The sequence below is a fragment of the Canis lupus genome, chromosome 2, assembly GCF_011100685.1.
Source record: "Canis lupus familiaris isolate Mischka breed German Shepherd chromosome 2, alternate assembly UU_Cfam_GSD_1.0, whole genome shotgun sequence".
Taxonomy (NCBI): Eukaryota; Metazoa; Chordata; class Mammalia; order Carnivora; family Canidae; genus Canis; species Canis lupus.
The window spans coordinates 9,166,075-9,187,736 of record NC_049223.1 but is presented as its reverse complement, the minus strand read 5'-3'; the positions used below and the strand labels follow the sequence as shown (position 1 = coordinate 9,187,736).

The 21,662-nt window shown below is 36.5% G+C and overlaps 1 protein-coding gene across 20 annotated transcripts in view; it reads left to right on the top strand.

Moving 5' to 3' along the window:
• Positions 1-15,421, top strand: part of MLLT10 (MLLT10 histone lysine methyltransferase DOT1L cofactor) — a 249,025-nt gene extending 233,604 nt beyond the window's left edge. For 19 of the 20 annotated variants that reach the window (XM_038529836.1, XM_038529832.1, XM_038529837.1 and 16 more), the window contains 7 exons: positions 1,418-1,572; positions 3,546-3,734; positions 4,538-4,626; positions 4,763-5,124; positions 6,138-6,234; positions 12,250-12,459; positions 15,027-15,421. In XM_038529836.1, the coding sequence (XP_038385764.1) occupies positions 1,418-1,572; positions 3,546-3,734; positions 4,538-4,626; positions 4,763-5,124; positions 6,138-6,234; positions 12,250-12,459; positions 15,027-15,071 (1,147 nt within the window). In that variant the 3' untranslated portion in view covers positions 15,072-15,421. Of the gene's footprint in view, positions 1-1,417; positions 1,573-3,545; positions 3,735-4,537; positions 4,627-4,762; positions 5,125-6,137; positions 6,235-12,249; positions 12,460-13,404; positions 13,532-15,026 lie in introns of all 20 variants that reach the window. The other variant, XR_005355186.1, reaches the window with a different exon arrangement.
• Positions 15,422-21,662: the final 6,241 nt, after the last annotated feature.

The following is a 21,662-nucleotide window of genomic DNA, read 5'->3' as shown; positions in this document are numbered from 1 at the left end:
CTAGGACTCTGAAGGACACAATGATAGCATCAGCTGACTAATCTGTAATTTTATGCTGTGATTACTTCTGTACTGTTTTATTCTTATTTTCAAAGAAGAAAACGAATGGACTTTTGCTCATGTGTTTAGTGGAAGGAAACATTTCTGTGTTCCCCTCTTAAAATATCCTAGAAGCTACCCAGAAATTTTGCAAGATCCCTTAGTCTTATTCTGCTTAGCATAGTTCTTAGGTTTTTAGTGGCCAAATGGGTAAAACATTAAAACAATAAATTATACCAAATTATTTTTAGCATATATTTCCAACTTTATATTACCCTTTAAAAATCAGCCTGAAATTTAATAACCTAAATTATCCTGGTGTAATGTACTATTTAGAGAGAGATGGTTATCTGTATGTAGTATGTGATGTTTACATGTGGAAAAAAACCCTTCATTTGTTTAACTTGTTCAGAGATTTGGTAGAGAAGCACACTGAGGCAGTGGCAGAGCACTAGAGCTTTTTGGAAGACCCGAGCCGACCCCAGCGCTGCCCTTTGCACAAGTTACTAAAGCCCCTTCCTGTTTCCTCATGTAGAAATGGAACCATTAAGCCAGGTTTTGACTTCTCACTTGATTGTTATGAAGATCATGTAATTATGTGGAAACACTTGGGAAAGTTTGAAGCCCTTTACTAATGTACTATTTTAGTGTGGGGGCTGGAGGCAGAGATGACCATGTTTACTAATTGGAAACAAGAAAGTGAATGAGAGGACATTACATGTTCATGTTAAGTAATACTTATTTTTGAAGACTTAAGTTGTTACCATTTGAAGTACAGATCCAAGGCATTTTAGAAAAATTTGTATAATTTGCTCAAATAAAAATTGCTTTGGTCTTGCTAATGCTCCTTAATCCTGTAAATACTAGAAAATTCGTATTTTTGACTGTATAACAAAAGGCTCTTTCAAAATTATTAGAAATATCTTTTTACTGAAATTTGAGATTCTGTTGGTTGTAAATTAATATGCTTTCTACATTATTATAATTGTCTAGTGTTACTCTGGTATTTTGCATATTTAAGCAGAATGGTGGAACTCTTCTCTTCTGGCTAATTATTTTAAGATTTTCTCATACTGTCTTTCCCCCTTTTGTCTAAAGCTATCAAATTCTTGTACAGCCTATTTCAGAGATTATTGGGGGTGTGTTTATATTTTCTAGTGGTTTTTAATTACTGAGTATAGCCAGCTAGTCCCGTGATTTTATAATTTGGGGAGAAAGAATGGTAATTACTCAATTTTAGGGTGGATTATGGTTTTATCATTCTTCCAATATAGGCAGTCTGGAGTTAGAAAACTCATACAGGGAAAGGGTCAGCATAAGGTAAGAAATGTGAATGCACTCTCTTTCTGTTTAACCTGAGAATTAATATTTTCAACAGATCTCCTGTAAGCAGCTTACAGATTCGCTATGATCAACCAGTCAACAGTAGTTTGGAAAATCTGCCTCCAGTAGCAGCCAGCATAGAACAGCTTTTGGAGAGGCAGTGGAGTGAAGGACAGCAGTTTTTGTTAGAACAGGGTACTCCTAGTGACAGTAAGTATTCTTTTCGTGTCTTTAAAAGATGGATGGACAGACAGATGGATAGATACAACAGTCACATTTCATCAATGGCAGTGAAATTATGAAACATGTTCTATATGATACGGCAAGAAGGTGTAGTGTAGTGGTTTAATAGATTCTACACTTTTACTGCTGGGCTTGAGTCAACTGTCTTTACCTGTTATTAACAGTATGATCTTGGGCAAGTTTCTTAATGTTGGTGTACTTTATCTCCCATTTGTAGAGTGGGAATAATAATGTACCTGTATCACAGCGTTGTTTTGAGTATTAAGGAGCATAAAAAAAGTGAAGAACATTGCCTAGCTCATAGTAAGCACTTAACCTGTTAGTTGTTATTGTTACTGTTTTTGAATTATTTTAATATTGGTACTTTATTCTTACCAATTTGTAAATTTTAACTAAAATACATGAGTTATATCTTCTCTTAGCTTATTTAATTGTGTGAAGAAAACTTGGCTTACCTCTGGAGAATTCATTTTAACAAATGCATATAGTCAGGGGCGCCTGGGTGGCTCAGTCGATTGAGTGTGCGACTCCTGGTTTTGGCTCAGGTCATGATTTCAGGGTCATGAGATTGAGTCCTGAGTCAGGCTCTCCTCCCCCCCTCAACCGCTAGAAATTAATTTAAAAAAATAAAAATGCATATAGTCCTGTATGGCCAACTGTCTTCTTAATTTTATAATTTGGATGAGAAAGAATAAGGATTACTAAATTATATATAACTTGTATATAAATTGCATATAGTTATGTAACATAGGTATTTTATATACATATTTAGTATTTTTCAATGTTAAAGTATTAGGAAAGACAATGGGTGAAAAATGCCAAAAAAAGCAAAAGTTCTTATAAGTAGTAGCTGGAGAAGTGGCCTCATAATAAGGATATATATTTTTTGGGGAAAAATAGGTGGTTTTTATCATTTTAGGATCTAGGCTTTTGCTGCTTTATCAAAACAAAACATTTTGCTTGTTGTTAGACAAGTGCCATAATTTTTTTTTTTTTTTTAAATGAATGGTGCCTTGACAAAAACTCCTAATTGTGAGGAAGTTCATGCCAGGATAATCCTTTAAATATGATAGCTGGAGGACAGGTTTAGCTTAGTCTTATTGCATCTCATTTGGGTACACTGAGGGTTTCTTTGTAGGATCTTGAAGAGGAGGGATAAAAGTTAAATCCTTAGGAAATGACCATATATGTCTGTACCACTACACTTGTGTCTTTTGAAGGCCCTGAGGGCACGTTAAACAAATACAACTTTTTAATAAGTACATAGAACTTTCAAGGTGTCCATCACCCTGGCATAACTACTCAGTGTTGTCAGTTCAGAGGTCCGAATTGTGGAAGGAATTGAAACTGTATTTGAGGTGATGAGGCAGGACAGAAACAGCCTGTTTACAGATGATGATCCACTTTTTCTCTGGGAGCTGGGAGTGGGGACTGTGGTGCGCATACACTGCTCCCTGCTGGGGGATATGTGGATCAGCATCCCGAGCAGCTGGGCTTGGAGCTTCTCACTCCTGGTCTGTTGGTATGCTCGCTTTACTGAGCAGCACACAAAACCTTGTACTCTTTATTGTGGTGAAGGATATTGGTGTGATTCTTTTAAATTTTAATTATTATTTTAGTGAAAAATTATGGCAGGTACTTTGAATTTTTAATTAGGTTTTTATTTTGGTGAAAATGAAATGACACCTGGACCAGGTGGGTGATATGTGGCAACAAAGTTTCCAGAAGGTATATGTAGGACCAGTATCCCTTTATGCATATATACACACATAATATATGTCTACATACAAAATTAGAAATAAAACATAGTAATTTAAAAATATTTTACAGAATTTCTGCTTTCCTATTTTAAATTTTAAAGTTATTGACACTTAAGTCTATAAAATACTTAGTTCTTTGTAGGAACTTGTCTTTATTAAAACCAACCAAATGTTTGCTAGTTTTAGGAATGCTGAAGTCATTACACCAACTTCAAGTTGAAAATCGAAGATTGGAAGAACAGATTAAAAACTTGACAGCCAAAAAGGAACGTCTTCAGTTATTGAATGCACAGCTCTCAGTGCCTTTTCCAACAATAACAACAAATCCTAGTCCATCTCATCAAATCCATACATTTTCAGCACAGAATGGTAAGTTTGAAAATATTTATTGTGTATCTAAGGAGAAAGTAGGATAGACTTGCAATATCTTTTTCATAAGTGAATAATAACTGATTCCCAGTTACACGAAGATGTAGAAAAGGAATGATAGGTTATTTTCTTTCTTTCTTTCTTTTCTTTCTTTTCTTTCCTTTCTTTTCCTTTCTTTTCTTTTCCTTTTCCTTTTCTTTTCTTTTCTTTTCTTTTCTTTTCTTTTCTTTTCTTTTCTTTTCTTTTCTTTTTTCTTTTTTCTTTTTTCTTTTCTTTTCTTTTTTTTCTTTTTTCTTTTCTTTTCTTTCTTTTTTTAAGATTTTATTTATTCATGAGGGACACAGAGTAAGAGAGTCAGAGACACAGGCCGAGGGAGGAGAAGCAGGATCCATGCAAGGAGCCCGATGCGGGACTTGATCCCAGGAGTCCGGAATCACGCCCTGAGCCAAAGGCAGACGCCCAACCACTGAGCTGCCTAGGTGCTCCTGTTAGGTTATTTTCAAAGAACATGAAGAATCTGTTAAATGATCAACTTGAATTTGCTTTAACTTCTTTAGTACATAATTTAACTGTAATAGTTATTTAAATGCGTAATGATCTCTTTATTGATTTAAAGCCATAGTATTCAATAGAGTTATAGATTTTTTTCCCTTTAAACTGGTATTAGGCATAGCACGACTTAATATTTAAGTGTTTTCAATGTGAGTTGATTCAGGATAAGCTTTTAGATAAGCCTTTAACCTTACACATAATATAATTTAACAGGGTAAATAGGTTTCTTTTTGTCTTTTTATTTTTTCTAGCTCCTGCTACTGATTCCTTGAACAGCAGTAAGAGCCCTCATCTAGGAAACAGTTTTTTACCTGATAATTCTCTTCCTGTATTAAATCAGGTAATTTTGGTGTGGTTAGTTTCATTTCTGTGTTTTTCTTATGAACAATAGTATATCACATTAAATAGTTTAAAATGATTTTAAACAGCTTTGCTCTGTTTTTTCTAACTTAAGTTTCTATTCTTTTTTACATTAGGACTTAACCTCCAGTGGACAAAGCACCAGCAGCTCTTCTGCTCTTTCTACTCCACCTCCTGCTGGGCAGAGTCCAGCTCAGCAGGGCTCGGGCGTTAGTGGAGTTCAGCAGGTCAATGGTGTGACAGTAGGGGCACTGGCTAGTGGAATGCAGACTGTAACATCCACCATTCCTGCAGTGCCTGGAGTGGGTGGAATAATTGGAGCTTTGCCAGGTAACCAACTGGCAATTAATGGCATTGTAGGAGCTTTAAATGGGGTTATTCAGACCCCTGTCACAATATCCCAGAACCCTACCCCCCTCACCCACACAACTGTACCACCTAATGCAACACATCCAATGCCAGCTACACTGGCTAACAGGTAAGGAACTAACTTAATATATTTGGGGTTTTTTAGTGCAACATAGTACCAGAGTTGTCCATGCTTTCAGATTGGGATTTTTAATGTGCTTCTTGTAGATGTAATGTATAAAAAATTAAAATCTAGCAAACTTCTAGACTTTAAGTCTATTATTCTGAGAGCCATTTATTTTTGAAATTTTAAGTAATTGGAATTAAAACAAAATTAAATCACTCTTAGTAATAGGCATTAAATATATCCTGTGCTAAAAATTTGTCTTGATCTCCCCTTGTATATTGTCTTCATGTATCATAAATTCTGAAGAAAAACCATATTGTAATGAAGATTACATATGATTGAATATTGATATCTTAAAATTCAGCTATGCAATTTTGCTAGTTTTATCATTAAAGAGTTTGATATAGGATGAATACCAAATAATTTATCTTGAATTTTCAGTGAGTGAAACTTTGTTACATGGGAGTTTCATGTGACTGTTTGTTCAAAATAAGGGGACTAAAGCCATGTTGTTACTGAACATACATTTGAGGAATAAATCATTTTAAATGGATTTGAAGCGGACAGTAGTCAACCATTTTTCTGGCTCCCTTTTCTTTGGTGCTCAATTTTACTGACCATTGGGACCATTAAAAAAGGTTAGGTCAAGTCAATTAGCCGTTGGATTTTTCCTTAGTTTACATATGTGTCACTTAGTGTGGGTTAAATTATCCTTGAATAATTAAAAATATACATACATGCACATTATAAACACATTTAAATTTCTATTCCATAAAATACTTAGTGCCTTCTTAGTTTATAATAAAAAGGAAAGCAAAACATTTCTTGACAATGTGAATTCTTAATTACCTGTATACACAAAGAGAAATAAGAAATTTGTATGTGATTGTTATCAGTATTATATTTAAAGTTTGGTTAACTCATGAAACACTAAATTGAAAAGTTGTCTTTCATTTTACATTTTAAAAAACAGTAAAGATATATAGTAGAAAGTAAGAATTTTAATCGTTTTTCAGTGCCTCAGGACTAGGATTACTTTCTGACCAGCAAAGACAAATATTTCTTCACCAACAGCAATTTCAGCAGTTGTTAAATTCTCAACAGCTCACACCAGTAAGTTCTTCCTTTTGATAATATTTGATTTTTATTAGGAGCAAGTGATCTAAGCCGTGATAGACATTCAGCATGGGTATAGACTTACCCACTTTGTGAAATAGCATAACCCAAAAATAGTTTGTCTTGCCATTTGGCATAGTCCACAACACCTACAATATTCACAAATATTAGAACACATACTGTGGTACTCTTGCAGACTCTGGTAATGTGGTGACATATAAGACTTTGTATTTTCATGGTGTTTCATTCTGACAGTGGAGGTGGACAGTAAACAAATGTCTGGTACTGAGAAGAAAAATAACAGGAGGATAAGGGAATAGAGGAACAGTGGGATGGAGGCCTTTTTGGAGAAGAGAGTCTTGCCTCTTTGAATAGGTGACTTTTGAACACCGACTTGAATAAAAGAAGGAACACAAATTTTTGACATGGGGGAATGGAAGAGCAGATTGGCAAAGACCGCCTGTGTGTGTGTTGTGAATACTAGAAAGAAGGTCGACATGACTATAGAATAAGAGAGAGGGTGATGCAGAGGAGAGAAAGTCACAGGTGGGCCTTGTTTGTCTGTGGCAGGAAATTTAGATTTTAAGTATGATGAAAGTAGATTTTAAGTATGATGCCATTAGTGATTTTTTTTAAAACACTTCTATTGTGGAAATTTTAAAATGTATCAAAATAGTGTATAGTATACTAGTTTTTTTGTTTGTTTTTAAAGATTTTATTTATTCATGAGAGACACAGAGAGGCAGAGACATAGGCAGGGGGAGAAGCAGGCTCCACGCAGGAAGCCTGTTGTGGGACTTGATCTTGGGACTCCAGGATCATGCCCTGGGCAAAGGGAGGCATTTAACCACTAAACCACCCAGGTGTCCCTAGTATGCCAGTTTTAATAATTTTCTTAATTGTAAAAATCTTGTTTCATATATCCTCACGTTTGCTTTCAGGATTATTTTAAAGAATTAATTGGAAGATTTGAACAGAATAGTGACATGATGACAATTCACATTTTTTAAAGATTGGCTTGGCTGTTGTATGGGAAATTGTATGTGTTGGGAGGGGAGATGGTAGCAAAAGGAGAAACAGGGAGGTTCTTGGAATAGTCCAGGTAGAAAATGTGGTGTCTTAAATAGCATGATAAATGTGGGGGGAAACTGTCTGGGATTGTGTATTTTGAAAATGGAACCAACAAGACTTGTTTTTCAGACATTCAGGGACACCTGGGTGGCTCAGCGGTTGAGCATCTGCCTTTGGCCCAGGTTGTGATCCTGGGGTCCTGGGATCAAGTCCCACATTGGGCTTCCCACAGGGAGCCTGCTTCTCCCTCTGCCTGTGTCTCTGCCTCTCTCTCCCTCCCTCTCTCTCTCATGAATAAATAAATAAAATCTGTTAAAAAAAAAAAAGAAAGAAGAAGAACCCTAAACAATTGGATGTTGAGTTTTACTGAGATTAGAAAAGCAGTTCTGGGGTAACCCGGGGGGTGGCTCAGTGGTTTAGCCCCGCCTTCAACCAGGGTGTGATCCTGGAGCCCTGGGATTGAGTCCCGTGTCGGGCTCCCTACATGGAGCCTGCTTCTCCTTCTGCCTGTGTCTCTGCCTCTCTCTCTCTCTCTTTCATGAATAAATAAAATCTTAAAAAAAAAAAAAAGTTCTGTCACAGACATACTGTGTGTGAGATGTGTGTATAGATGTTCAGATGACATGTGGCCCTGATCATTGTATGAGACGAGTCCAAGGAAAGGATGTAGTTGGAAATAAAAATTTGGGGTCATTGCTGCATATGTAATACTTAGATTTATAAAATTTTATGAGATCAGTAGGGAATGAAGACTGATGTCTGGAAGAGGAAAATAATCTAGTAAAGAATATGGGAAAAAAGTAGCCAGTGAATTAAGAGGAAGACTGAGAGAGTAGTGTCCTTGGGTCCATATGAAGAGAATGTTTCAGCGAAAGAGGAACTCAGCTGTGTAACATGCTTCTGGGAGGACAAATAAGGGTTGGCCATTGGATTTGGGCGTCTGGAGGTTTTGACAGTTGTAGTTTTGGTGAGAAGTAAAAACCTCCATGAATGGTTCAGAAGAAAATGGCAGGAGAGAAAGTGCATGTTGAATATTGGCAGCTCCAGATACTTCACTGTAAAAAGAGCAGAGAAATAAGCAGCTAATGAAAGAAAGACATGGTCTAAGAGCGAAGTTTTTATTCATTTTGAATATGACAGCATACATATATGTTGGTGGGAACATTTATGGTGCAGAAGAGAGGAAGGAAAACAGCAAAGTTCTTCAGCGGGGAGGGGAGGGGAGGGCAAGGCAGCATTCCAACGAAGAGGGCCAGGAAGAGCAGCTGTCAGAAGGTTTTTATGACAGAAGGTGGAAGAAACCCACTTTTAATGTTTTTAATTTTTTTTAAGATTTTATTTATTTATTCATGAAAGACCGAGAGAGAGGCAGAGACACAGGCAGAGACACAGAGAGAGAAGCAGGCTCCATGCAGGGAGCCCGATGTGGGACTCAATCCCGGGTCTCCAGGATCACGCCCTGGGCTGCAGGTGGCACCGATCAGCCACCCAGGCTGCCCTGTTTTTCATTTTTAAAATTAGAAATAAAGACATTGGCTGAGGGAGATAAGGATATTGGCGGTTAGAGGAGAGAGAAGAAAATGTAGAATAGATATCTTGGAGAAGAGAGAAAGAATTGATTAAGATTAGGGACACCTGAAAAAAAAAAAAAAGATTAGGGACACCTGGGTGGCTCGGTGGTTGAGCATCTGCCTTTGGCTAGGGTTATGATCCTGGGGTTCTGGGATCGAGTCCTGCATCGTGCTCACTGCTGGGAGCCTGCTTCTCTCTCTGCCTGTGTCTCTGCCTCTCTCTCTCTGTGTCTCTCGTAAATAATAAAATCTTAAAAAGATAAAAATAAAAGGGCAGCCCAGTTGGCTTAGGGGTTTAGCGCCTGCCTTCGGCCCAGAGCATGATTCTGGATTCCTGGGATCGAGTCCCACTTCGGGCTCCCTGCATGGAGCCTGCTTCTCCCTCTGCCTTGTGTCTCTGCCTCTCTGTGTCTCTCATGAATAAATAAATAAAAATCTTAAAAAAAAAAAAAAAAAAGATTGGTTGTGTGTGGTTTACATGCAGGGCCAGCCAGTGTCCCCTGGGACACTGGCTGGCCCTGCGTAATCATAAACTTAAAGCCAGATGGGTTGCTGTGGTTGTGCAACTTTCTCCAGCTCCATTTCCCTGGTGTACCTCATTGAGTTAGACTGCTTGGATAATGCACCATTTAATTAGCTCGGAGTTTCAGCCTTTGTTCATAATTTCTTTCTCAGTATCTCCCCGGGGCGCTTGACAGGCTCATTCTGTGTAGTGTTTGACTCCCAATCTTGGAGTTGTGAGGTGGAATCCCATGTTCGGTGTAGAGATTACTTAAAAATAAAATCTTAAAAAAAAAACTTTATAAATAAATAAAATATATCTACCTTTTTTTTTTTTTTTTTTTTTTTTTACTTTAGTTAAAAATATCCTGAAAATACTTGTTTTGATTGTGGATCATTGTTCTCACTGTTACTGTTCTTATACTGGTATAAAGATAGATTATATATAAATTCTAATGCTTACACTAAAATGTGATCTTGTTTTCTTATCTTTTTCTCACCTTAATGTGAAGTACTAAAGTTCATTTTATGTGGCGTTCTTCCTCTTAATCAAGATTATTATTAGTAATAGTACATACAAATGACTCCTTTCTAGAACATGGTTCATTAAAAAGGTTGTAGCAAACACATTGTTGCTCAGAGACTGCAAGAATTGAAGTGGCTTAAAATTCTACCTTTTTGTCAGCCAAGGTTGTAGGGTGAAGTTTGTTCATTTTTAAAAGCATTGCATTTTCTTCTAAGCCATACCTACGTCTCCCAACTTAAGAAAAACTCCTGCTTGATAGTCCTCCCTGCCCCACCAACTGCTGCCCTCTTTTCCTGCACTGTCTTCTCCCAGGTGACCTTCATACTGCTAAGTCCAGTGGACAGTTGTTCTCCTTTTTACTTGATCTGGCAGCAGCATTTGACAGAGTTGATCACTCCCTCCTTGAAACACTTTCTTCCCTTAGCCTCCGTGTTCTTCCTGCCTAACCATTCATTCCTCTCTAGCCTCCTTTGCTCTTTACCTCAGCCTCTCACTTTTAGAGTATCATAGAATTTTAGGGATCTCCAGTCCTAGAGTTTCAAATACCATTCTCCAGTCCAGCTTAAATACGTGCACATTGGGATCCCTGGGTGGCGCAGCGGTTTGGCGCCTGCCTTTGGCCCAGGGCGCGATCCTGGAGACCCGGGATCGAATCCCACGTCGGGCTTCCGGTGCATGGAGCCTGCTTCTCCCTCTGCCTATGTCTCTGCCTCTCTCTTTCTCTCTCTGTGACTATCATAAATAAATAAAAATTAAAAAAAAAATTTAAATACGTGCACATGTTGCATCTTCAGGCCAGTCGCCTTTCTGGAATTTCGGACTTCTGCATCCACCTGCTTACTTGACATCTCCACTTGGGATATTTTTATAGATATTTCCAGCATAACGTTATATATCCAAAACTGAACTGCTCATCTATCACAAACCTGTTCCACACACAGTTTTGCCTACCTCAGCCACAGGCAACACCTACTTGTTAGTTGCTCGAGCCGAAAACCTCAGTCATCCTTCATTCTTGTGTGATGCCTCTCATTGAATCCAGCAAGAAGTCCCAAGTCAGATTGTGTCGCTCCTGGCTTAAAACCTTCTTCTGGTCTCCCACATTACTTTGAGTAAAAGCCAAAGTATTCATGGCTTCCCATCATGAGGCCCATATTCTTCCCTTGTCTCCAGCCTGCCCCTGGTCTCCTTGCTATTCCTTGATCACGCTGGGTGTGCTCCCACATAGCCTTTTAGCACTGGCTGTTCCATCTTCCATTCCCTCCTTGCCTCTTTGTCCAAGTGAGAACCATCCTGACCTATGTATCTGAGATTTCCACCTCCTGCTGTATTGTCTCCCACATACTCCTGTTCACTCTGATCCTTACCAATAATCCTTTCCTAACATTTTTGTTCATTGCTCTCTCTTCCCTTTAGGCTGAGCCACAGAGGGGCAGAGATTTTTCCCCTCACCGATATGTCTCAAAACAGTGCCTGACACATAGTAAACTCAAGAAATCAAATACATATTTGCTGCAAAGAATAGTCTCATAACTGGGAAGCCCCAGTGGCCCAGTGGTTTGGCATCGCCTTCAGCCTGGGGCGTGATCCTGGAGACCCCGGATCGAGTCCCACATTGGGCTCCCTGCATGGAGCCTGCTTCTCCCTCTGCCTGTGTCTCTGCCTCTTTCTCTCTCTCTGTCTCTCATGAATGGGTAAATAAAATCTTAAAAAAAAAAAAAAAAAAAAAAAGAACAGTCTTATAACTACACCAAGGAAGCACTCTTTATTGGCATGAATGAGAACTTTATTTTATTTTTAAAATTATATTTATTCATGAGAGACACAGAGAGGCAAAGACGTAGGCAGAGGGAGAAGCAGGCTCCCTGCAGGGAGCCCAATGTGTAGGACTCGATCCCAGGACCCTGGGATCACAACCTGAGCCAAAGGCACATGCTCACCCATTGAGCCACCCAGGTGCCCCTGTGTGATGAGAGCTTTAAAAGTTACTTTTAATTAATTAAGTACCCAGAACTGGGAATGAGAATGGTTCACATTCTAATGGCAGATCCAGATAACTTGGGACTTCTAAGTTGCTGTTGCCCTTAATTATCATGAAAACCTAATTTGAATAGAGGGTCCTATAGTTGTTTGCCATGTTTTGAAAATAAGCCATTCACTAGTGATGGTTATTATGTAGTGCCATGTATTTTTCCAGATAAGATACTGGTTTTTCCTTCTTAGTGAGTGTGATTTATATTTAAATACCTAATATTAAACTAAAGGAGAAAATAGAGAAGTCAGGCTTTACTCACTGCCAAGTTCTGTGACTGGGCACTCATCTCCCCCATGCTTCTCCCTAAGGAACAGCATCAGGCCCTTCTGTATCAGCTAATGCAGCAGCATCACCACCAGCAGCACCACCAGCCTGAACTCCAGCAGCTACAGATCTCTGGGCCAACACAGATACCGATCAACAACCTCCTCGCAGGTACTCAGGCGCCACCACTGCACCCAGCTACCACCAACCCATTTCTCACCATCCATGGCGATAATGCAAGTCAGAAAGTAACAGTAAGTATCTTGGCTTTATTTTATCTAGTGAAATAATAAAAAGAATTTTATTGATTTATCAGAGATGACTGTCTCTTTAGCTTTTTCTTATTTTTTTTTAAGACTTTGTTAACACCTTAGTGATTAATCACCTGACTGTGACTAAGTTATTTTATTTTATTTTTTAATATTATTCCCCTGTTAATTTCTTCTTAAAAACCAGTTGTTTCAGCAGCTGGATATTGTAAACATGAAGGACCCAAGCCAATTTTATATATCCCCTAAGTATATTAGTTTAAATTTGTGCATATGGTTTGGGAGATGTTTTTTTTTTTTTTAATTTTATTTATATTTTTTTAAGATTTTATTTATTTATTCGTAGAGACACAGAGAGAGAGGCAGAGACACAGGCAGAGGGAGAAGCAGGCTCCATGCAGGGAGCCCGATGTGGGACCTGATCCAGGGTCTCCAGGGTCACGCCCTGGGCTGTAGGCGGCGCTAAACCGCTGCACCACCGGGGCTGCCCTGGGAGATGTTTTATAATTCACCACATTGGAAGTAAAAATGTATTTTAGTTATATAGTAGGTAGTATAGGACAGTCCATTCAAAAGATAATAGTTGGTGCTTTGTGAGGAACTTTGTTCAATTAATTTAATTATTAGAACCAGTCTAGATAATTTTGGTATATTTTCATTATTTTGCTTTAAAGTACTTTGTAAAACTGAATTATAGTTATAATAAAATTAATATATAAATTTTAGGGCACTCCAGTTACTCTGCTGGATTAATTTTAAAAAGGAAGTAAATAATAGTTTAAATGATTAATTTCATTTAAGTGCTAGCCTCTTAGCCTTTTAATGTACCAGTTAAGATACAATAAAAATGGATGCAGGAACAGTGTACTATATATCTAATAGTGCACATTTTAAGGCTGTTTCTTTCTGTTAATTCTCCCCTTCAATTAGGTCTACTTTACTGGAGTATAAGTGTTTCCCCTAAATTCGAGTTCAGGGCAGAACCCTGTTAGAGGAAGGATATTGGGATATAGAATGGAGACTGGACATCAGGAAAAGGAAGAAGGGAAAGAATGAGGTGGGAGACTTGGCAAATCACAGTGTGAAAGGTCACAATGTTTGCGATTTCCCATTACTTTGAAAGCTTGCTTTTTATTGTGCTGTTAGTCTTCAGAAACTTTAGTTTGTATTGGTTCAAAATACAGGGTTATAAAAAAAAAACAAAAACAAAATACAGGGTTACTGGTTTTCATCAACTCTTCAATGGCTTTGTTTGCCACACTGTCTCTTGACTTCCTAATTGTGAACACTGTCACTATCAGAAACCTCATCCCCTCTGCAGTGTTTTAAAGACATGGGAAATTTCAGTGAGTCTGTATTAATTTAGGAACTTTTTTATATTGTTTTTTCCTCTCAAAATGTTTTCTTGTGTTAAAACCAAATTACAGGCATACCTTGGAGATAGTGTGGGTTCAGGTCCACACTATTGCAATAAAATAAATACTGTAATAAAGCAAGTCAAGTTAATGTTTGTTTCCCAGTGCATATAGAAATTACATGTACACATCCTGTAGCCTAAGTGTGCAAAAGAATTAGGCCTAAAAAAACAAAGTATATAGCTGAATTAAAAAATGCTTTTTATTGCTAAAAAAATGCTAACCATCATCTGAACTTTCAGTGAGTTCTAATCACTGATCACAGATCCCCATAACAAATATAATAATAAGAAAAAGTCATTCTTGCAATATTGCAAGAATGACTAAAATGTGACATGGAGATACGAATTGAGCAAATGCTGTTGGAAAAGTAGTACCAGTAGACTTGCTTGACACAAGGTTGCCACCAACCTTCATTCAATTTGGGGGGGAATGGAATAAAGTGAAGCACAATAAGACAAGGTCTGCCATACTTACAAACTACCTTTTCCTGAGTTATACAGTATGCAATATGTTTTTTGTTTTTGTTTTTTGTTTTTTTTGCAATATGTTTTTAAATGGAAAACTACAATAACAAATATAAAAAATCAAGCAGTATTAACTATCTAATGGGAGAAAAGCAAGGCTGGGAAATAATATTTATAGGTACCCCACTATATATCAGGCATCTTCTTTAGATAACAATAGTAGACATAATTTCAGTCTTTAAAGGACTTTAAAGTTTTTTTTATAGATTAGTAAAAGGAGACTCAAAGAGGTTAAACTTCCTCATGTGGGACTGAACCCATGACTTTCTTAGTCCACTAAAAATTCATTTTCCACAATACCATGTTACTGCTTCTGTGGAAATATCAATCTGGGGGATGATGTCTATACCTGTTCTCCATGAGTTCTGTCCTCCAGATGGGCACATCTGTCTTCATAAACTGCTCAAATTAATATAAAGCAGCTGATGATGTTTACTAGTAAACTCACATCTTTATATTGTACTGAAGAGTAGTCGTGCAAACTTGTAGAAAACAATTGAATAACTATATGTGCCCCTTTTGTCTCTGTTATAATGCCAGTTTAGGGGAAGATTACAAGTGTGGGTCACACATTTATTTACCTAATGCCTTCGATTTTGTTTAACTGCAGAGACTTAGTGATAAAACTGGGCCTGTCACTCAAGAGAAAAGTTGACACTTGAGAAACCTCTAGAAACGGCCTCTCCTGCTGCTCTAGCACTTCATCTGGCTGCCATTGCAGCCTCCTACACCTATGAAGAAATGCGACAAGAAATGAACTGCACAACAAAGGATTAATTGCCACAAGGACTTTCTTGTAAGGCTTTGATTAATTTTCTTGTTGCTTTGTTGCACTGAAATGGAATTCCCGTATATCCCCCATCCCTCAACCCAGATTTTTTTGAACTTTGAAAAAAAAATTTAATAACTAACTTTTGTCAATGAAATAATTTACATGCAATGAATATTTCAACCTAAGAGGAATTTAATATAGTTGGTGCACAACTAATTTTGTTATAAATTGGAGAGACAAACAGCAAAACTAAAGACTTGTTCCATTTATAAACTTTGATTTTGTTGTACAAGTTGGAATATGAAATATAATCTTTTCGTTTGGGTTACAGTATGCTTGCTCTGTGAGTCAGATCTTAAGACAAATTTTAAGGAACTGTCCTATTTCTTCTATTGGAGTTTTATTGGTTAAGTATTGCAAATTAATAGGTCATCAACTGGGATTTGGCAATCTTTGTTATAAATTTTTTTTTTATATAATGGGATTTGGCCAATTTTGGTAATCAAGTTAGGATGGTAATGTCTGCTTCTGCTAAAGGTAATTTTCCTTTGCTAAATACTTTTTTTTTTTTTTTTATAAAAGTGCTAAGACCTACTCATATTTTAAAGTAACTATTCATATTTTGATTTAAGTGAGTTCTAAGGCTGCTGGGGGAACCAGATCAATTCAAAGTGAAAGATTTCTTTCAGAAAGAGGGGCCGCTCTGGAAACTGCTGGTAGGGTTTGGCCTGAATCAAGTGCCTGTTAGTAGTACCTCCATTGTGTTGAAATGGCTCTAGACAGCTGAGCTTGCACTATCGTCAGTCCTTGTACGTACGTAGTAGGGATAGTCAGTGTTGCACCAGCAGCCTTCCCCATGGTTCTGCCTTTATTAAAAACTTTCTATGCCACTGTAGATAGCTCAGGCAAAACTATTACCTGGGTATTTATCCACTAATGAGTCACAAGAAAAATGAGTGGATTTGGTAAGGTGTTTTTTTTGTTTTTTGTTTTTTTTTTTTTGTTTTTGTTTTTTTTTTTTTTTTATTTAAACAACTTCCCATTTACTGACAGTGATTTCAAACAAACAAGCAAAATGACTACAGTTCCTGAAACAGGTGAAATCTGTATTTACAGACCTTACACTTTGGGTAGCCACACTCCTGGTGTGACAGTATGACAGAGTATAAATTGAACAATTGGAGATGTAATCATTGAACTGTTCTTAAATGTGTGAATTATTAGTGGAAAAGACCCAGCTGTAATTAGACCTCCACTGTGTACTTAGCTGGAAGAACATGTTAATTCTGCAATATGTCTCTTGGTTAAACATTGCACAGTTCTTACCTCATTTCTGTAAATAAGGTTTTGTGAATCTGTTTTGTATTGTGAAAAATTCATAAGATAACATTGATATTTTGATTTGTAATATTTCTAATTGGTAGATTTAATTGAAAAGTAAAATTAATTTATTTTTATATGTTCAGGGGAATTTTAAAGAAAGTCAAATCTTTTGTAGATAATTAAAAAAAATCGGTGTGGTTTATTTTACGTATTTAACCCACTGGTTATTATTCTGTAACAATTTGTATAAATGGTAAATTTTGAATGTGTTGTTATTTTACCTAGATGTAAAATTCCACATGTATTAAAGAAAATGTACAAAGTTTTTGTTAATAAAATTTAATAATGTTTATAACTCTATGCTATTCCTTTTTCCAGTTTAAGATATAATTGACATACAGTACCATGTAAGCTGAAGGTATACATAATGATTTGACTTACATGTATTATGAAATGATTACCACAGTAAATTTAGTCAACATCCATCATCTCATGCAGATACAAAAACAAGAGAATGAAAAAAATTTTCTCCCTTGTGATGAGAACTCAGTATTTACTCTAATTAACAACTTTCAAATTATCATACAGCAGTGCTAACTGTCTTCCTAACTAATTTATTTCATAATTGAACATTTTTACCTTTTGACCACATTCATCCAATTCTCTCTCATCCCAGCCCTGTCCTTTGGTAACTGCAAATCTGATATTTAGGTGTTAGTTTTTCTTAATCTCTCTCTTTTTTAATAGATTGCACTTGTGAGATCATGAGTATTTGACTATATCTGTCTGACTTATTGCACTTAGTGTAATGCCCTCAAGTTCCATCCATGTTGTCACAAACAGCACAGTTTCCTTTTTCTTTATGGTTGGGCACTATTCCATGTTATACATATGTAATATATATGATATATATATTATATACCATATGTGGAGCGTGTATGCGTGTATGCCCCAGTCTCTTTATCCATTCATGTTTCCGTGGACATTTACGTTATTTCCATGTCTTGGCTATTATGAATAATGTTACAGGGAACATGGGGGTGCACCTATTTCTCTGACAATGTTTTTATTTCCTTCAGAGATGTTACCAAAGGTAGGATTGCTGAACCATAGAGTAGTTCTATTTTTAACTTTTTGAGGAACCTCTACTGGCTCTCCATAGTGACTATACCAATTTACACTCCCACCAACAGTGCACAAGGGTTTCCCTTTTTCTACTTCCTCACCAGCATTTGTTCTTGTCTTCTTAATAGTGTCCATTCTGACAGGTATGAGGTGATATTTCATTGTGGTTTTGTTTTGCGTTTCCTTGATGGTTAGTGACATTGAACACCTTTTCATGTACCTGTTGGCCATGTGTATCATCTTGAGAAATATGTCTGAGTCCTTTGCCCATTTATTTTTCCTTTGCCCATTTTTTGATTGGATTGTTTGGGGAGGTTATTTTTTTGTTTTTGTGTTTGTGTCTTCTATTGAGTGGTTGAGTTCTTTATATACTTTGGATATTACTAACCTTATCTGATACATGGCTTACAAGTATGTTCTTTCATTCTATAGGTTATCTTTTCAGTTTACTAATGGGGTTTTTTGCTCTGCAAAAGCTTTTAAATTTGATATAGTCTTTTAAAAATTTTGTTGCTTGTACTTACTTCTGGTTTCATATCCAAAAAATCATTGCCAAGACCCATGTCAAGGAGTTTTCTCCCCGTGTTTTCTTCTAGGAGTTTTATAGTTTCAGGTGTTACAATTAATAAGTCTTTAATTCATTTCAAGTTACTTATTGTGAGTTGTGTAAGGTAGGCATTCAGCTTTACTCTTTTACATGTGAATATCCAATTTTCTTAGCACTGTTATTTAAGAGACTCTTTTCTTCATTCAGTATGCTTGGCTCCTTTGTGAAATACTAGTTAATCATATATACTTGGTTTTATTAGTAGGCTCTTCATTCTGTTCCATTGATCAATGTATCTGTTTTTAGGCCAGCCGTATTGTTTTCATGAGTATAGCTTGAGGGGCACCTGGGTGGCTCAGTGTGTTAAACATCTGCCTTTGGTTCGGGTCATGATCCCAGGGTCCTGGGATCAAGCCCCGCATCAGGACCCCAGCTCAGTAGGGAACCTGCTTCTCCCTCTCTCCTTGCTCATGCTCACTTTCATACTCTCTCTCAAATAAATAAATAAAATATTTAAAAAATAATAATATAGCTTGAAATCAGGAAGTATGATGCTTCCCATTTTGTTCCTTGTCAAGATTACTTTGGCTATTCAGGGTCCTTGTGGTTAAATAATGGATTTTAGATTTTTTTTTTCTACTTCTATAAAAAAATGCCATTGGAATCTTGATAAAGATTATACTAAATCTGTATATGGCTTTGGGTAGTATGGACATTTTAACAATATTCTTCCAATCCATGAATATGGGATACCTTTCCATTTATTTTGTCTTCTTTAATTTCTTTCATCAGTGTCTTATAGTTTAGAGAGACCTAAGTGTAGAGAACTTTTACTTCCTTTGTTAAATTTATGTCTAAGTATTTAGGCATAAGTACTTAAGATTTTGATGCTATTGTAAATGGGATCATTTTATTTCTTTTTCATATAGTTTGTTGTTACTGTGTAGAAATGCTATTGACTTTTTTTTTTTTTGAAAGTATGTGTGCATGCAAGTAGGGAGGGGACAGAAGGAGAGAGAGAATCTTAAGCAGACTCCATGCACAGGGTTGAGCCCCACGTGGAGCTTGATCTAATGACCCTGAGCTGAAATCAAGAGTCAGACACCTAACTGACTGAGCCCCTCAGACACCCTGAAAGTCTACTGATTTTTGTATGTCAATTTTGTATCCTTTAACTTTACTGAATTCATTGATTTGATCTAATAGTTTTTGGTGGAATCTAGGATGCACAATACTATCTTGAATAGGAGTGGTAAGAGCATCTTTGTCCTGTTCCTAATCTTAGAAGAAAAGCTTTCAACTTGTTCCCATTGAATATGACTTTAGCTGTGGACTTGTCATTTATGGCCTTTATTAAGCTGAGGTACATTTCCTCTGGTGAATTGGTTAAGAGTTTTTATCATGAATGGATGTCAAATTTTGTCAGATGCTTTTTTTGCCTCTATTGATATGGTCCTATGATTTTTTTTCTTTCATTCTATTAATGGGATGTATCACCTTGACTTATGGGTATATGTTGAACCATCCTAGGTATAAATCCTACTTGATCATGGTGAATGATGCTGAATTAGATTTGCTAGTATTTGCATCTGAATTCATCAGGGATATTGGCCTGTAGTTGTATTTTCTTGAAGTGTCCTTTCAGACTTCAGTATTGGGGTGATGCTGGCCTCATAAGGTGAGGTGAGTTTGGGAGTATTCCTTCCTCTTTGATTTTCTTGGTAAGAGTTTGAGAAGGATTATTGTTAATTCTTTTAGATATTTGGTAAAATTCACCAGTGAAGCTATCTGGCCTCGGACTTTTCTTTGTTGGGAGATTTTTGATAACTGAATCAATCTTACCAGTAATTGGGCTATTCAGGTTTTTTATTTCTTTCTGATTCAGTCTTGTTAGATTTTTAGGTTTCTAAGAATCTTTCCATTTCTTCCAGGTAGTCCAGTTTGTTGGTTCATAATAGCTTTTTATGATCCTTTGTATTTCTGTGATGTCAGTTGTGGTATCTTCATTTATAATTTTGTTGAATTGGGTCTCTTTATTCCTTGGTTAGTATAGCTAAAATTTGTCAACTTTTTTTTATCTTTTCAAAGAACCAACTTGTAGTTTAGTTCATTTTTTTTCTCTTGCTTTCCTGTTCTCTGTTTCATTTATTTCTGCTCTAATCTTTATTATTTCCTTCCTTCTGCTAACTTTGGGCTCAGTTTGTTCTTTTTCTAGTTCCTTGAGGAACTAGAGTTAGGTTGTTTGAGATCTTTGTTTCCTAATGTAGGTGTTTATTGCTATGAACTTACCTCTTAGAACTCCTTTTGCTGCATCCTGTAAGTTTGGTTATGTTTTGTTTCCTTTTTTATTTCAAGCAACTTAAATCTCTCCTTTGGGGGTGCCTGGGTGGCTCAGTCCGTTAAGCATCTGACTCATCTCGGCTCAGGTCTTGATCTTGGGGTTGTGCAGTCAAGCCTCCATGTTGGGCTCCATGCTGGGCATGGAGCCTACTCAAAAAAAAAAAAATTTCTCTTGAATCATTGGTTGTTCAGGAGACTGTTATATAATTTCCATTTATTTGTGAGTTTTCTAGTTTTTTCCTGTTAATTTCTAGTTTCATACCATTGTGATAAGAGGATATACTTGGTATGATTTCAGTCTTCTTAAATTTGCTAACACTTGTTTTGTGGCCCAACATATCATGTGTCCTAGAAAATGTTCCATGTGTGCTTGAGAAGAATGTATATTCTGCTGTTGTCAGAAATTTATATGTCTGTTAGGTCCATTTGTTCTCTCGTGTTGTTCTTATCTGTTGTTTTCCTTATTGATTCTCTGTAGGAATTATCTATGTTGAGAGTGGTATATTAAAGATCCAATTATTGTACTGCTGTTTGTTTCTTTTAGTCTGTTAGCTTTTGCTTTACATTTTTAGGTGCTCTGATGTTAGGTACATAAATATTTACAGTTGTTACATCTACTTGATGGATTGATCCCTTTGTCACTATAATGATCTTCTTTGTTTCTTATTACCATTTTAAAAAAAGATTTTATTTATTCATAAAAGACACATGGAGAGAGATGTAGGCAGGAGAGAAGCAGGTCCTTGGGATCATGACCTGAGCTGAAGGCAGATGCTCAACCACTGAACCACCCAGACATTCCTGTTATTACCATTTTTAATGTCTGTTTTGTCTGATGAAACTATAGCTACTCTTGCTTTCTTTGGTTTTGGTTATTGTTTCTTGAAATAACTTTTCTATTTCTTCACGCAGTCTATGTGTGTATGTCTTTAAGGCTAAAGTGAGTCTCTCCTAAACAGCATGCAGTTGTATCTTTTTTAGTCCATTCAGCCATTCTACTTACTTCAATTGGAGAATTTAATCCATTTAAGGTTATTGATGTTATAGTTTGATTTATTGTATTGTATTCTATTGCAATATTGTTTATTAAGTAACAAGATTATTGTAGTCACAGTTACTTTCACTGTTTGCTTTTTAAC